Source organism: Mauremys mutica, chromosome 2 (assembly GCF_020497125.1).
Source record: "Mauremys mutica isolate MM-2020 ecotype Southern chromosome 2, ASM2049712v1, whole genome shotgun sequence".
In the NCBI taxonomy this organism is placed as follows: Eukaryota; Metazoa; Chordata; order Testudines; family Geoemydidae; genus Mauremys; species Mauremys mutica.
In genome coordinates this window covers 78983679-78999865 of record NC_059073.1, presented here as the reverse complement: position 1 = coordinate 78999865, position 16187 = coordinate 78983679, and the positions used below count along the sequence as shown (strand labels likewise).

General features: G+C 44.6%; 1 protein-coding gene across 1 annotated transcript in view; it reads right to left on the bottom strand.

Moving 5' to 3' along the window:
- The window catches only part of B4GALT6 (beta-1,4-galactosyltransferase 6), a 118948-nt gene that overhangs the window by 56583 nt on the left and 46178 nt on the right, over positions 1–16187 (bottom strand). The window contains exon 2 of the mRNA XM_045007847.1: positions 14478–14548. Within this exon, the coding sequence (XP_044863782.1) occupies positions 14478–14547 (70 nt within the window). The 5' untranslated portion in view covers position 14548. The remainder of the gene's footprint in view (positions 1–14477; positions 14549–16187) is intronic.

Here is a 16187-nt window from a genome sequence, read left to right as displayed (position 1 = left end):
CCTCCCCAGCCGGTAGCTCAGGCAGGCCGGACAGGACGGTCCCGCAGGCCAGATGTGGCCGGCGGACCGGAGTTTGCCTACCCACCGGCCCCTTTAACAACCGGTCCTACACCGGCTTCTAAATTTAACAACCAGTTCTTGCAAACTGGCTCCAGCTCACCACTGGGTCAGGGGTTCTCAAACTGGGGGTCAGGACCCCTCAGAGGGTCACAAGGCTATTACATGGGGGGGGGTCACAAACTGTCAGCCTCCACCCCAAATCCCACTTTGCCTTCAGCATTTATAATGCTGTTAAATATATAAAAATGTTTTTAATATATAAGGGGGGGTCACACTCAGAGGCTTGCTATGTGAAAGGGGTCACCAGTACAAAAGTCTAGGAACCGGTGATCTATCCTCTAAAGTGTTCTCAACTCCCCCTAGCATTGCGTTCCCCTGCTGTAGGTGTTTGACTCTGTCTCAGGGATTGGAGCAAATGCAGTTGTATCGTAGAGCTTGGCTGTAGACAATGGATCGTGTGATGTGGTCTGAATGAAAACTGGAGCATGTAGGTAAGTATAGCAGTCAGTAGGTTTCCGGTATAGGATGGTCTTTATGTGACCATTGCTTATTTGCACTGTAGTGTCCAGGAAGTGGATCTCTTGTGTGGACTGTCCAGGCTGAGGTTGATGGTGGGGTAGAAACTGTTGAAATCCTGATGGAATTCCTCAAGGGCTTCTTTCCCATGGATCTAGATGATGATGATGTCATCAATGTAGGACAAGTAGAGATGGGGCATTAGGGGACGAGAGCTGAGGAAGCATTGTTCTAAGTCAGCCATAAAAACATTGGCATACTGTGGGGCCATGTGGGTACCCATAGCAGTGCCGCTGGGGGTGGATGGGTCACTACAAAAACTAAATTTCCCCATGCTAATTTCCTCCTACTGTTACACCTTCTTGTCAACTGTTTGAAATCAGCCACCTTGATTACCACTACAAAAGTGATTTTTCCTCCTGTTGATAATAGCTTGCTTTAATTGAGTTGTCTCGTTAGAACTGACCCCCCACTTGGTAAGGCAACTCCCATCTTTTCATGTACTATGTATATATATCTTCCTACTGTATTTTCCACTCCATGCATTTGACGAAAGCTTATGCCCAAATAAATTTATCAGTCTCTAAGGTGCTACAAGTACTCCTTGCTGTTTTCTCTGTAGTGTCTCTTCAGAAGTGCATGTCCCCTATTCTCCTCAGAACCAGAGGACAATAGCAGCTTCACAGTTCATGCTGAACTCCTGAAAATTGCTTTGGCAAAGCAGTCTAAAGATCCTCACAACCAGCAGCAGTTCCTATCCTGGAGTCAATATTAAGCCAGTTCTTCAGTTTTCAGGTACATCGGGAGTCCGGCTGCTAACTAGCACAGGCTCTGGAATGCTATTCTGATAGCAGACACACCTTAACCCTAGGATGTCCAACCAATTAGTATATAAGGCTGTCTTCAAACTCCAACTCCCTCTATAACCTTTTCCTCACTGACCTCAAATGGTGGACGTTTTCCGTTAAGGTCAAACCGTTTGCAACCTTCTACCAGTTTCAGAGACACCTACTGGTCATGCCCAGTAACTACCACACACCTCTCCTCTAGAAGTCTCCAGGCCCTTGTAACTAAGACTCACCTTGTTCTTTACACATATGCAGAGACAAGATTCAGCATGAATCGATGTCTCTTCTCCAGTGCTTTGCTCCCTGTTTTAGGCTTTAAAAAAATAAATCAAATGCTGCACTATATTCATGTAGGTTATAAGAGTACCCCAGGACAAGTTTTCTGTCCCTTTTCAGGGTTTGGACCATAATTTAATTAGGCCATGTCCACACTACAGCCTATGTCAACATAATTTATGCTGCTCAGGGGTGTGAATAAACCACCCCCCAAGTGACATAAGCGCTCATGTGCATAGCACTGTCGGGGAAAAGGTTATCTTGCCAACATAGCTTGTGCTGCTCATGAAGGTGTTTTTTTATGCCAATGGGAGAGCTCCCTCCTCTCATCATAGACTGTCTTCACCAGACATACTGCAGCCCCACAGCTGTATCAATACAGCTGCACCACTGCAGTGCTGTATGTATAAACATGGCCTATAAACTGTGTTATGGACACTCCCACTCTTATTTGCAATTGTGTGTTCTGCTCTTCTTTCCCTGAACAATCAGTACTATCCTTGTGGCAACTGTAGCAAATGCTTAGATGGAAAATTTATTTTTAGCAGCTTTTAGTGCAATACACATATCTGTAGAAACAGCTAGAAATGAGGAGAGTTTGATTCATTAAACCTGAAGTCTCCCCAGAGCACCACCAAATGTTTAGTGGATGACAGTTTGAAAATGATTAGATTTAAGCAATCTTCTAACACTCTCTAAGTGCATGTATACACTAGAGTTTATTTAATTGTTTGCCAATTCCCTCAAGTTAGCTAAAATATTTGTACATGGTAATCTGGATACACCACCAATGGTTGTGGTTTACCCTTTAACTAAATCCTTGTGAAGAAATACCCTAAAAGTGTGCAAGGCAGCACTGGGCTGAGCACCTGTTCTCCCTGTTTGCTTGAGCAACCTGATGCTGGCTACCAGCAAGCCATTAGGTGACGGGGTCAAATCAACACTACATTCCTCTGAAAAGAGCTGTAGATGAAATGCTGTGTGCTAGGGGAGTGGCTGCTGGCCAAGGTGCGGCTGGGTGCACTTGAGCCAGCTATTGGGCTCAGTTTTCACAGGAGTTCAGTTCCCTTTTGTATGCGCTGTGTTTAATCTGAAATCCTGGAGTGCTTGAAGGAATGAGAAAAAAAAAGTACATTTTTTCAAATGTGTTTTTCACTCAAAAGGCCAGCACTGTTTTAATGGTGCTTGAAATAGTTCTTGAATCTTGGTAAGTTCTGCATCAGCACAGTTAGTGTTCAGAAGCATTGCTCAAACCTTACTAACAAGCTCATTTTAACTGAATACAAATGTTTGGGGGCAAAGCCATTTTGATATGGAGTACCCAGCAGTGATAGCTACAGCAAGGACAGAAGTTTTCCCTCAGAACAGAAGATTGTACTATTTGTTTCTTTCTGAAAGGACTAAAATGTCATTTTCTGCAATCAATGGCAAACCATCTGGTCTGTTTTCTTGCATTTCAGCATTTTCATTTTAATAATTTAAAAAAATGTATGAGTCAAAAATTAAACGTAGAAAGGAACACAGTAATAACCAATGAGAAATGTTAGCAACATCACACTTATTTGGTAAATCAGTGGATAATTAGGTAAATAATTCCCACTAATGACAACCACAATTTAACTGAAAGGGAATTTGGATAAAATAGAAGTGAAATAAAGGGAGTTACACTATAACTAGTATCCCATAATATTGCTACATGTTGAGAGGAACATTCCTATATATTATACTAGTCATAATTCTATAGCCATCCAGGAACTTCAGTTATGCTTAGGCTTGACAGAATCAGATGTGTATGTTTTATTATTTCAATGGATAATATCAATATTTACGTTTTTCTTCAATTTGTAAGCGATTTTCAATTACAGCAAATTTTAGGGGCATGCAATAATTACTTAATGACAGTAAATACTGAGATTCAAAAAGTTAAGGTTTAATCGTTAAAACACAAATTGTCAAAATATCTTTGTTAAATTTAATATGGTCTCAAACATTTCTTACTTTGCCTGTCTGTAAATCTTGATAATTAGCAAGAGAAATTTTTTCATCAGTTTGTGTACAGTGAAATGGAAGTCTACCGACATTTACAATAAAAACCTAATCCTTCGAAGCCTAATTATGCTGCACACCATGGCTACTGGAATCTCCTGGCAACAGCAAGGAGAGAACATAGCTCTCTCTGCTCCAAAAACATTAGACCCCCTACTTCTTGAGCCATTCAGTACTATTCTAACTAATAATGAATTCATTATTGTTGTTAGTATTGGGTAGCTTGGGGTGTTTGAGAATATTTGTTTGGTCACAAAAACATGAGAGCTGTAGATAATGGATCATCTTCTGAGTTTTATTAAGCAGAATATAAAGGAATAATACAATGGAAAGCACTAATAGACAAAAATATACAGTTGTTTACATTGACTTTTCTTGCAGGTGTGTATAATATAAGGCCATATTAACTTAGCAGCAAATGTTTGCATCATTAAGTGAAAATATATCTTGCTGGTGTGATGTCTAACTTCCTATTACTAATATTACAAAACATGGGCAATTTGAGCTGTGAATAAAATTTCATTTGTATACGATACAATGTTTATACTATTATTCTGTATTAGCGGGTGTTTGTGTACTATATTTAGGATTTACTTCTCTTTATGTTTTGCTTTTATTTTAACAATATTGTCAATATTTTGGTAGATCTTTAACAGTTTATTTGGTATATACTAATATTCTCCTTCTATATACCAATACAAATACATCTTGCACTGTCCATCCATGACAAGAGCAGGACTTGTGGGACCAGGAGAAAGTCTTCCCTAGCCTGACCCATGAGTGTCAAAGTCCCACCCACAAGAGTTAAGACTTACTACAATTCTTACTACCTTCAGAACCTAACACAAAGCCCATGTCTTGTGCATAGCTTTTCCCTAATGTTAATATTAGATTAATTAAATGTAAAGCTTCAAGTGCAAGGTAGGAGGAAGTATACTAAACAGAGAGCTGTTTAGACTGGCTCTTGTAATAATATAGTTACGCAATTGCTCAAATAGTACCCTGATCATCATAGAACAACATGCTGGACTAACAGTTACCAACAATATGGATAGACATCCTAACTTGGAAACTTGTATAACATCCAAAGAAACAATCCCAAAAGATAACAGAAAAGTTTCAAATAGAGGAACTTTCACCTGAGCATTACTAGGTTAAAGAACACATGGTAAAAAGGAGACCAGTTGTTTTATAATTTTCTATAGTCCCCTATCACCACCAGCTGTTTTTATTATTCTTTTAATAGGAGTGAGGTTTTTGACACCCAGTTTTGCCATATAGAACTGAACTAACACTAATGTAGATTAGATTTGGCAGCAATAATTAGATAGACTAAAAGTCTATTTAGGATTGAAAATATAAAGTCTCAACATCAGCAAGTGTCACTAAAATTAGGAAGGTTTTGTTTGTACTGGATTACATATCAGTAAAAAATTCAGCATTTAGTCAAATGTATTTTCAATAGCACCAGTGAAATAATTATTTGTGTTGCAATTCATCTCCATGAGAGGGCAATATTTACGACAGTTATTTAAATTAGATAATTGGTTAGCCTTTTCAAAAGGGCCTTCTGATCAGGGCTGGCTCTAGGCACCAGCAAACCAAGCACGTGCTTGGGGCGGCACATTTTCAGGGGTGGCATTCCAGCCATTTTTGTTGTTGTTGTTGCTTTGGGCTGCAAAAGCCTAGAGCCGGCCCTGACAGCAGCAGCGTGTTGTGCGCGGGGGTGCCCTGGGGCTGCTGCGGTTTGCGCCGCAGGGGAGCAGCGCCCATACCTTGTGGCTCCGAGCAGGGGACACTCGGGCTGGGGGCTGCCCCGCGGGGCACAAAGAGCCGCCTGCAGGTGCTGCAGGGCAGCCGCTCCCCAGCGCCACAGCCGGGGCTGGGTGAAGCGGCCCAAGCAGCCCAGGGACTGCGGCAGGGCAGCCAGAAGCAGCAGCAGGGCCATAGAGGGCGGGGCACTGCCATGCGGGGCCCACGTCCTGCTCTCTGGGTCTCCGCTCCCTCTGGGGCTACCCTGCCCCGGCTCCTCAGCCCCCGCTGAGGTGGTTCCCTGGCTCTGCCCTCCCAGGTCCTGGCCGGTCCTGGAGGCGGGAGCCCTGGCTGGATGGACCCTGGGCTGAGGTGTGGCCCAGGAGCCCCACTGCTTACCCCAACCCTGCCAGCACTGGACCAGCTGGAGGCAAGGGGGGAGCGGGCAGAGTCAGCACTGGTGGTGGGGGGAGCTCAGGGCTGGGGCAGCAGGGGGTGTGGGTGGGGAGGAGAGCTCAGGCCTCAGGTGGCAGGGGGTGCGGGTGGGTGGAGGGGAAGAGAGAGCCCAGGGCTGGGGTGGCAGGGGGTGTGGGTGGTGGAGGGCACTGGTGGAGGGTGGGGGAGAGAGCCCAAGGCTGGGGTAGGGGGTAGCCAAAAATTTTTTTGCTTGGGGCGGAAAAAAACCTAGAGCCAGCCCTGCTTCTGATGGTGGATTGAGTGATAGCTTCCTCCAACCAGGGGTGGCTCCAGGCACCTGTGCACCAAGCATGTGCCTGGGGTGGCCTGCAGGGCACCATGAGGGCGGTAGTCAGACTGCCTTTGGCGGCATGACTGCAGGAGGTCCGCTGGTCCCGCGGCTTCAGCGGTGAGTACGCTGAAGGCGCAGGACCGGCAGACGTCCTGCAGGCTCGCTGCTGAAAGCTGACTGCCGTGCTTGGGGCAGCAAAATACATAGAGCTGCCCCTGCCTCCAGCCTTACCATTGCTGGTTAGATGAGGGGCGGGGTGGGGGAAAGGGTATCCTGTAGAGCAGGCATCTGCAACCTTTGGCATGTGGCTCACCAGGGTAAGCACCCTGGTGGGCTGGGCCAGTTTGTTTACCTGCCACGTCCGCAGGTTTGGCCAATTGCAGCTCCCACTGGCCACAGTTCGCTGTCCCAGGCCAACGGGGGCTGCAGCACGGGCTGAGGGATGTGTTGGCCGCCGCTTCCCACAGCCCCCATGGGCCTGGAGCTGTGAATTGCGGCCAGTGGGAGCCGCGATTGGCCGAACCTGCAGATGTGGCAGGTAAACAAACCGGCCCAGCCCACCAGGGGCTTATCCTGGTGAGCTGCATGCCAAAGATTGCCAATCCTTGCTGAAAAGAGTGGAACTCTTACCAGCAAAACAGTGTGTCCAAATAGTACAGCCAAGTTTTCAGAAATCTTGGGAGTCCAGAGGCATTTGATACTTTTCTGAAGCAGACTCCAGAGAAACTGCAGTGAGGGGACGATTTGTAAACCCCAAATATTAGGCTCAAGTTGGATTTTACAGGCATAGTTTAGGGGTTTTTGTTTGTTTTTAAGTGGGCCTGTAAGCCTTTCTGTAGGTGGTTTAATATTTATAGAGACAAGCCTGTTTTCAAGACAGAAAAGGAAAAATGAAGCCTACCCAACACTTGTGTAGGACAAGTTCTTTCTGAAATCTGTAAATCACCTGCTGTATTGTTGATTTAGCAACTGGTCTGATGTAGGATAATCAGTCTTAGAATTCTTCTATCTCAGACAACATAAAATTTGACAGGCACCTTTAGTGTTTTACTCTCCCATCACCCAATGGTAATTGCAGTCCTGAAAATGCTAGTGATCTCAGATTAATATTCTGATAACACTATAATGGGGGCTGTGCTGTACAGTGATAGGTCTGTGTGCCAGATTGATACATCTTGACCTAAAGAACTTATAATATGAAGGCAAGGAAGATTCTATCGGGTTCATCACACTTTGCTGCCTTTGATCCATGACCTTTTTATTCTGCACAGTGACACATGATACTTTTCTTGGAAGAAAGTTGATGGGTTTTTTTAACTGTAATTATCTAGCCCTTTTGAAGACTATGAAGGCAAAGAGTAGGACAACCACGTTGCAGGGCCGGTGCAAGGATGTTTCGCGCCCTAGGCGAAACTTCCACCTTGCGCTCTCCCCCGTCCCCGAGCCCCCGCCCTGAGGCGCCCCCTCCTGTGGCAACTCCCCCCCCCACCCCCAGGCACCCCCCCACCCCAGCTCACCCCTGCTCCGCCTCCTACCCAAGCATACTGTCACTGCTTCACTTCTCCCACCTCCCAGGCATGCGGCGCCAATCAGCTTAGGCGCTGCAAGCCTGGGAGGCAGGAGAAGTGAAGCAGCCACAGCATGCTCAGGGAGGAGGAGGGGCAACGGTGAGCTGGGGCAGGGAGTTCCCCTGCATGCCGCCCCCCAGGGTCACCCAGAGGGGGGCAAGTGGGGCAATAGGCCCCGGGCCCCACAGGGGCCCCCATGAGAGTTTTTCAGGCCCCTGGAGCGGGGTTCTTCACTCTCTCCGAGGGCTCCGGAAAACTCTCGCAGGGCCTGGGCCCCCAGAGCTTCTTCCGCTCCGAGTCTTCGGCGGCAATTTGGCGGCGGGGGAGTCCTTCGGACCCGGAGGAGAAAGACCCCCCGCTGCCGAATTGCCGCCGAAGCGGGGGCTCCCCGCCGCCGAAGACCCCAGGCCCCCTGATCCTCTTGGCAGCCCTGCTCCCCCCCCCGGTTACTTGCTGCAGGTGGTCCTCCCCTCGCTCCCCTGCCCCAGCTCCCTCTGCCTAAATGCCGGTGGCAACCGGGGCGGCCGAAGATCTGGCTGCCGCGGTCACTGCCGAAGAAAATGATGCCCCCCAAATCCTAGCGCCCTAGGCAACTGCCTAGGTCGCCTAAATGGTTGCACCGGCCCTGCCACCTTGGCATTGTTTGGTCACTCATAGCAGCAATATAGAAGAAGGAAGTAGCCAGTATAAAAATGTAACTTTGTAAACAGTGTACTTGGTAAACTCGCTTATATCCCCACAAGCAAACAAGCTAGTTCAAGTTTTTCAATTGTGGAGAATAAATTAAAATGTTTGCACCAGGCACTTTCTATAAAGGCATGAGAAAGAATAGTTTGTACCTTCAGACCTGATCCTGCAAACACTCCTGCATGTGCTTAATTTCATTTATGTTAATGGAATGACTCATGCTTAAAATTAAGTACTCATCAAGTGTTTGCAAGATAAGTGCCTCTGACATTAACTGCTTTTAAATGATAAAGAAACCTTTTTTCTTTCTGGCTTGGTTTTCATGAAGTTGGTTCACTTTCAAAGAAAAAAAACAAAAGGATAGTGATGAAGCACACTTTTTGCAGGTGTCCTTCATAACATTTTGACTTTCAAGGAAACTAAAGGCCCAGTTCTGCTCCATTTAAGTTGGGGAGAGGAGAAGAGAGGGGGAAGAGATTTCAAAGGAAACAGATCAGGGCCTACATTTTCAGAGTAGTTTTATTTTAAGAAAAAACTAGTCTGCAGTATCTTGTTCTAATTCAAATAGAATCTCAAAAACAGAAAGTGACATTAATCGGCATTTGTATACAAAAAGAAAAAGGCCTAATAAAAGAATATTTTGAAAAAACAAGCTTATTTTTTCTTAAATGCTAATGAGTTTGTCCCTTTCCAAGATAAAAAATAAAAGGTGGTCCCATAGTCTTTAATTTCATGTATTCTAACAAACAATTTGAATCTATTTTTCCCCCTAAAATGACTGTCAAGCCTCTTCATCATTCTCTTCATCATTTTTCCCCCTAAAAGGACTGTCTTCCTTTTACATTTGCCATATTTTTAACAAAATCTGGCAAGTAAGCCTTTTATTTATCACTGTTAGTCCCATATGTAGCACTAGAATAATTTTCTTCTACTTTTGGATACTGGTGTTTGTTTGTTACTTTGGTTGACTTGGTTTTGGAGCTGTTTACAACAACTTGAATTGTTATAACACTATTATGTAGTATCACAGCATTCCAAGACCTTGTACAGTAACTAACATCAGAAAATAACCTGCCAGGAGGGTTAACAACCAACTAAAGTAAACAGGTATCTTACACAAGTATTTAAATGGCATAAAATATTCTACTTTTAATTCTTAATGTCAGTAGATAATAAGCTCTAAGACAATGCATGGTGTATCCAGTATTTGTTAGTACTCAGTTAGTACTGCTTGGAGATAAAGCAGTTGATTTAAGCTGGTTATCTAGAGGTTAGAGTGTAATTTAGAAAGGTAACTTGGCTCTGTTTGCAGAAGAGCTCTAATAATAGTCAGTGTGTGAACCTTGCAACTAATCAAAAACCTAACCAACAACTGGTAGAATTTGGGCAAGACTGAGGTCATGTGATACCAATCATAACCCTACTATTCAATTTAAAAGTAAAGTACCATAATGATAGAACTTAATGAAGTCTTTTTTGCAGTTATACTGTTCGGTCTATAATATGTTTTCTGTTGTCTTCACCTACCTATCCAGTTATCCATATATTTTTAAAAAGAGAATTCAATAGTATAGTAAGCTATTTGTTAATTCCCTAGGAAGAATATCATTTGGACAGGTTGATTCTGTCGTTATGTTTTCATACAGTGATAGATATTTTATTTCCTCCAATCAGACATAACTCAGTATTTTTTAGTTCCACAAATTGTGTTTCTCAGTTCTAGTACCGTTGTATTGGTATATTCTGCTAAGCCATTCCTCACTATACTCAGTTCAAGTAACTCATGCTCATTAGATCCAATTTTTCTATTCATCTATTTTCCTGAGTCAAATCCTCTTTCTTGGTGTGCAGGAGATCCAGCATGGATTGTCCTATAGTTAAAGTCTCCCTTGTTGGCTTCATGAAGTCCCCCCCCCCCACATAGCAGTAGAAATAAGTCTCTGCAAAGTCTAATGGACTCTGCAATGGCATATGCTTGGTGGAAGCATTTTCCACAAATGAACATTGTGAGTGATAGGGTGCATTCACCTCTCTCAAGCTCCCCCTTTACCAAGTGTATGTGCCTGAACATTCTCTCTGCTTTGTGGTGAGTCTTCCTGGGGGATGTGACCCAGCTTTCTAGCCAAGTCACTTCACACACAGTCTGTATGTGAGATAAATCAAACCCCTTCTGGGATGTAAGTCCCACAGGGGGCCAATCTCTGTGCCCGCTGTCAGGTCCCTTCATCTGCAGTCCTATCCCTGGGCTCACTCCTCAATCAGTCCAGCAGGGCCTATTCCAGTACCCTTCTGTGCTCCCTCGCATTTTTCCAGCTCTTCAACCAGTCCTGACCCTGTTGTGGGGCTGCATCCCTCAGGAAGAGCCCTGCATGGGTACAAATTCATATCTGCAGAACCACAGGGCTCTCCCAGGAACTGCAAAAGCAAAAGGAGCAGAACATGGGGCCACTGCTCCCAGGAGCCAGTGCTCCGTGCCAGCAGTTCCTCCAGCACAGCTGTACCACCCCCAGCACTGCCTCCGTCCTTTCCATGCAGCTGTCTGCCTCTCCTGTCTGGGGTGAGTATAGCCACGATGGAGGAGCTGCCAGCACGGAGTGCTGGTTCCTGGGACAGGCAGTCCCACATTCTGCTCCTTTTGCCACTGTGGTTCCAGGGAGAGCCCTGCAATTCCACAGGTACTGATATATATCTGCAGATATAAATTTGTATCCACGCAGGGCTCTACCCCCAGGGATCCCTCCCTGGAGACTCTTTGCCTCTCTGGCCTCAACTCTTCAGATGAGCCACTAAAAGAGTTCAGTTCCTCTTCTTGGGAGTATCAAAGTCCAGGCCACCTTCCTAGTGCTTGGTGGGGAGGGGGAGGGGTGGGGGGACCCTGGCCCACCCTCTATTTTGGGTCTAAGACCAGGAACCCAATAGATAGAAACCATCTCCCTCACCCCTTTAAATAAACTGCATTGCTGCTACAATTCCCTGGGTCACTTCTCTGTGGCCCCAGAACATTCTTCACCCTTAGCTCAGGGCCTTGTCCTGGTGGAGTCCCAACAGCCAGCCCAGTGCGCCTTCACATTCCCCCCACCCCAGCCAGCACTGCTCTGTCCAAGGTCCTGTAGCTCCCTCAGCCAGCTAGGCCCACTATCCACTTTCTTCTAGCTCTAGCAAGGAACTGAACTCTGCTCTACACTGCAGCTCCTTTTATATGGGCTTGCTGGGCCCAGATTGGCTGCATCCTATGCCGCCATTCTAGGCCACTTGGAGGACTCTCTCCGCTGCCTGTTTCTGGGGTGAGGTGTGTGGCAGGGCTATGAGGCCTCCAGCAGGGGGCCTCAGGGCCTTGTCCACCCCATCAGAGTGAGACTAATATCCCAAGCTGTTTCTGGTAAAAGTAGTAGGTCATGTTAGTAAATTTCAATTACCTGAGATTATGAATGCTACAATTATAAACAAAATCTGATCTCACCTACTGCTATCCTCTCAGGGTGCCTTCATTTTGTAGAAGGCAGACAGAGGTAGCCCTAGCAGGCAAGGCAGGATTGCAAGACATTTATTGTCTTCCTCATCTCCATCCTAAGTGAAACAAATTCCCTCATAATCAGAGCATTAAGCAGAGGAACCTCCTTAGGATTTGGGAGAAGGTTAGTGAGATTATTCTTTGACATACATCCCAAACCAATAGGCTCACTTTGTAATAGATGGGTATATCACCATCCTTGTAAAGCTTCCCCTGTTGGATACTCAACCAGTCTGCAGTATGTGGGTCCTACTAAGCTGGACTCATGTGCTCTTAAGCTTCCCTTGGTCTGGGTAGGCTCCTGCATGGTCTCTTTCTTTGGCCTCTCTAACCATTTCCCGCACAGAGAAGTAGGACCTCATGATCCAGCTGCCCTAGGCCCCAAGGACCAGGGCTGACCCCCATATCACCCAACTATCTTAAGCACATCCTTTCACAGAGCTCCAACCTGTGAGCACTCTAGTTTCTCTCTCCAGAAACACACGATAATTGAAGCACATAACACAGACTTTGTAAATTCCTCCTTAGTTTGGATAGTGCTAGTGATATTTAGATCTAGACATGACAACAAACACACCTATTGATCTTTATAATTTGTATTACTACACTGCCTGGAAGCCTTAATCATGGACCAGGTGTGGACCCTTCCCTGCTCAGTTTCCTCACCACTCTTGAGCTTTCTTTAGGATTTGGTCAGAGTTCTCTGGGGTGTCCTGGCTCCCTTCTCCAACACATGGCTTCTCCAAATTATGGAGTCTGAGTATGTGAGTGACTATATCTCCTTCTCCTCTCTCCCATAAAAATAGAATGAGAAACCCACCCTTTCTTTTATAACTTCCAGTTCCCTTTGTCAAATGACCCCAATCAGCCTCTTCCAGTGATCAAATTGCTCATTGGGGGGAGCTCAGTGGTTTCAGCATTGGCCTGCTAAACCCAAGGTTGTGAGTTCAATCCTTGAGGGGGCAACTTAGGGATCTGAGGCAAAAATTGGTCCTGCTCAGTGATGAACTGCCAAAATCTTAACAATCGGTTCCCTATAAAAAGTTCTGATTTAAGGGGGGGGAGGAGCAGCAGAGGAGGGGCCGAGGGAGACATCCTTGTGGGGCCGGGGGGCCCTGCAGGGCTTGTGCCAATTGCCCCACTTGCCCCTCCCCTCTGGCCAGCCCTGGAGCTTGCAGCAGCCCCCCACACACACACACACACCTCGCTGGGCCATTCAAAAAGCCACAGCAGGATGACTCCACAGCTCAGCTGACCTGCCCAGCTGATGCTGGCAGCTGGCCACGCTGCAGCTGGGGGGGAAGCGGGGGAAGGGCTGGAGGAGCCTTAGCCTCCCCAGCTGGGAATCCTGGGAGCAACAGGATGGTCCGGCCTGCGGACCAGAGTTCTTTGCCCACCCCCTGGCCCTTTAACAACCAGTTCTCCATGGAGGTCTAATTTTAGCAACCGGTTCTTGAGAACCTGTGGGAACCTGCTCCAGCTCACCACTGGTCCTGCTAGTGAAGGCAGGGGGCTGGACTTGATGACCTTTCAAGGTCCCTTCCAGTTCTAGGAGATTGGCATATCTCCAATTACCACCTTAATGGTGCTTCTATTTGAATAGAGGGTTGCCAGGATTTAACAACCTTCCCTTGTTAGCCCTGTGTCATTACCTCTTGGAAGTTTGGTCCACAATAGAAGTAAAAAGACAGCAGAAAAGGCAAACCAGCCTTGCAATCAAAATGGAATTTGTAGTCTGATACAGATACATAAAGAGTACATAGCATAAAACAGAATTGATATGTTGTACATAAACTCCCCAAATCATCACAGGGAGCTTCATGCTGAAAACTGGAACTTATTTTTCCTGTTCTGCCTAGTGATTGCTTTACATTTCAAGTCTCTCTTTGCAAGGAAGTGAGCCAGAAACATACCTTTTTAAAAACAACAAAAGCTGTTTTACATGTCTGTTTCCACCAAATCAGTGAAGTCACATATCTGTGGCCTTTGTGGGACACAAAGACTAATTCTGGATGTAGATCATCATAAAGGACAAAAAGGTTTCCATAAAAAAATAACTGGTGGTTGTGTAATTTTATGATATTAAATGACTGCTTATTATATTCTCATTTATTAAAGTTTGGAAGTACATTGATTTTTTAAAACATTACAGAATTCTACATATACATCTCTACCTTGATATAACACTGTCCTCCAGAGCCAACAAATCTTACTGCATTATAGGTGAAACTGCATTATATCGAACTTGCTTTGATCCACTAGAGTGCGCAGGCCCCCCGCACGGAGCACTGCTTTACCGCATTATATCCGAATTTGTGTTATATCGGGGTAGAGGTGTATTTATAAACAGCACTTATGGAAGTGTGCTATTATCTAAATACATTGCAGCTTTCTAAAACATACAAATGAAATTTGATATGCTATCTCAGAATTTTTAATAAATATGACTTTGTTTTTAACCTTACCACAATCCCTCTGAAATGACTCCTGTTTAGTGGATCTTATTAAGTATTTAAGAAGGAACATTTGCATCATACTGAAACAGAGGAAATAAATACCTTTTCAGTGGCATTCATCATGAGGACTTCATGCTGACAGCTCAGCAGCCTGGCTAAGAGGAGAACGTCACTCGCTATGCCTGCACAGCTGTCATTAATCTGGATAGCTATTGAACAAATCTCTTCCACTACTTGATGCTTGTGTTTTGTACCCATATTCTCCCTCCTCCTCTTGCTTCTAGATCATGACCTTAGTCCTGATGGGAGTTCCTCTGCCAGGAAATGCTGTTGTTGAGTTCAGTTCTCTGTATTATCATTTCTCTTCTGTCATTTTTAACAATTATTTTTAAACACTGTAAAATGTTTGTGTCCATATATTCAGTTTAGTTTTAAAAAACAAAGAATGTGACAGTTTATATTCAACTGTTAAACTGTAAAATAGAGTTCTCTTTTAAGGCAGTATGTTATTTTAAAATCTCAAGGTTGTTTTATTTTTATAATGAGGTCACTTACAATTACTATTACAGTATTTATAGTACAGTAACATCCATCCAAAGGCCCCAGTCAGAAACGAGGGCCCCATTGTGCTAGTGCTGTTTGTCCACATACATAGGAAGACAATAGTCCCTGTCCTATAAAGCAGACCTTACAATTAATTCAATTCTTATTAAAGAAAGGCTAGTCCTGCAAATGGATCTGCCTGGGCACACCCATGTAGAACCCCTGCTGGATTTCTGTGTGCCCCCACATGGATCCATTTGGGGATTCCAGCCTTAAAGTCCTAGTCATGCCACCAAACTGGACCACTGCAGAACTCCATTGACTTCTGATTTTTTTGTGTGTGTTTAACTTTATCATTGTTCTTCATGGTCAAAGACAACAAGATTGCAGTATGCAGTGTTGTTATAGCTGTATGGGTCTCAGGATATTAGAGAGACAATATGGGTGAGCTAATATGTTATTGAACCAACTTCTGTTGGTGAGAGAGACAAGAAGAAGAGCTCTGTGTAAGCCTAAAAGCTTGTCTCTCTCAACAGATATTGGTCCAATAAAAGATATTACCTCACCCATCTCATCTCTCTAATAAGGTTGTTAAAATTTCTGAAGGCACTGGCAAATGGTTCATTAATACTACCTATTGTAGATATTTACAACATTAAAATAAATTACACAAACTAAGTAGCTGCTATGGTGATAGGCACTCTAACAGTAGTTCTCAACCAGGGGTACATAGAGGTCTTCCAGGGGGTACATCAACTCATCTAGATATTTCCCTAGTTTCACAACAGGCTACATAAAAAGCACTAGCGAAGTCAGTACAAACTAAAATTTCATATAGAATGACTTGTATATACTGCTCTATATACTACACACTGAAATGTAAGTACAATATTTATATTCCAATTGATTTATTATATAGTAAATATGAGAAAGTAAGCAATTTTTCTGTAATAGTGTGTTGATACTTTTGTATTTTGTCTGATTTTGTAAGCGAGTATTTTACGTGAGGTGAATGAGGTGTATTTTAAGTGCTGTGCAAAACAAATCAGACTCTTAAAAGGGATACAGTAGTCTGCAAAGGTTGAAAACCACTGCTCTATAACAAAAACAATCAGATCTCTGTGTGTGGACCCTTGGGCTTCAACAGCTGAAAATATCTGCCCAGGTTTAGTTTTT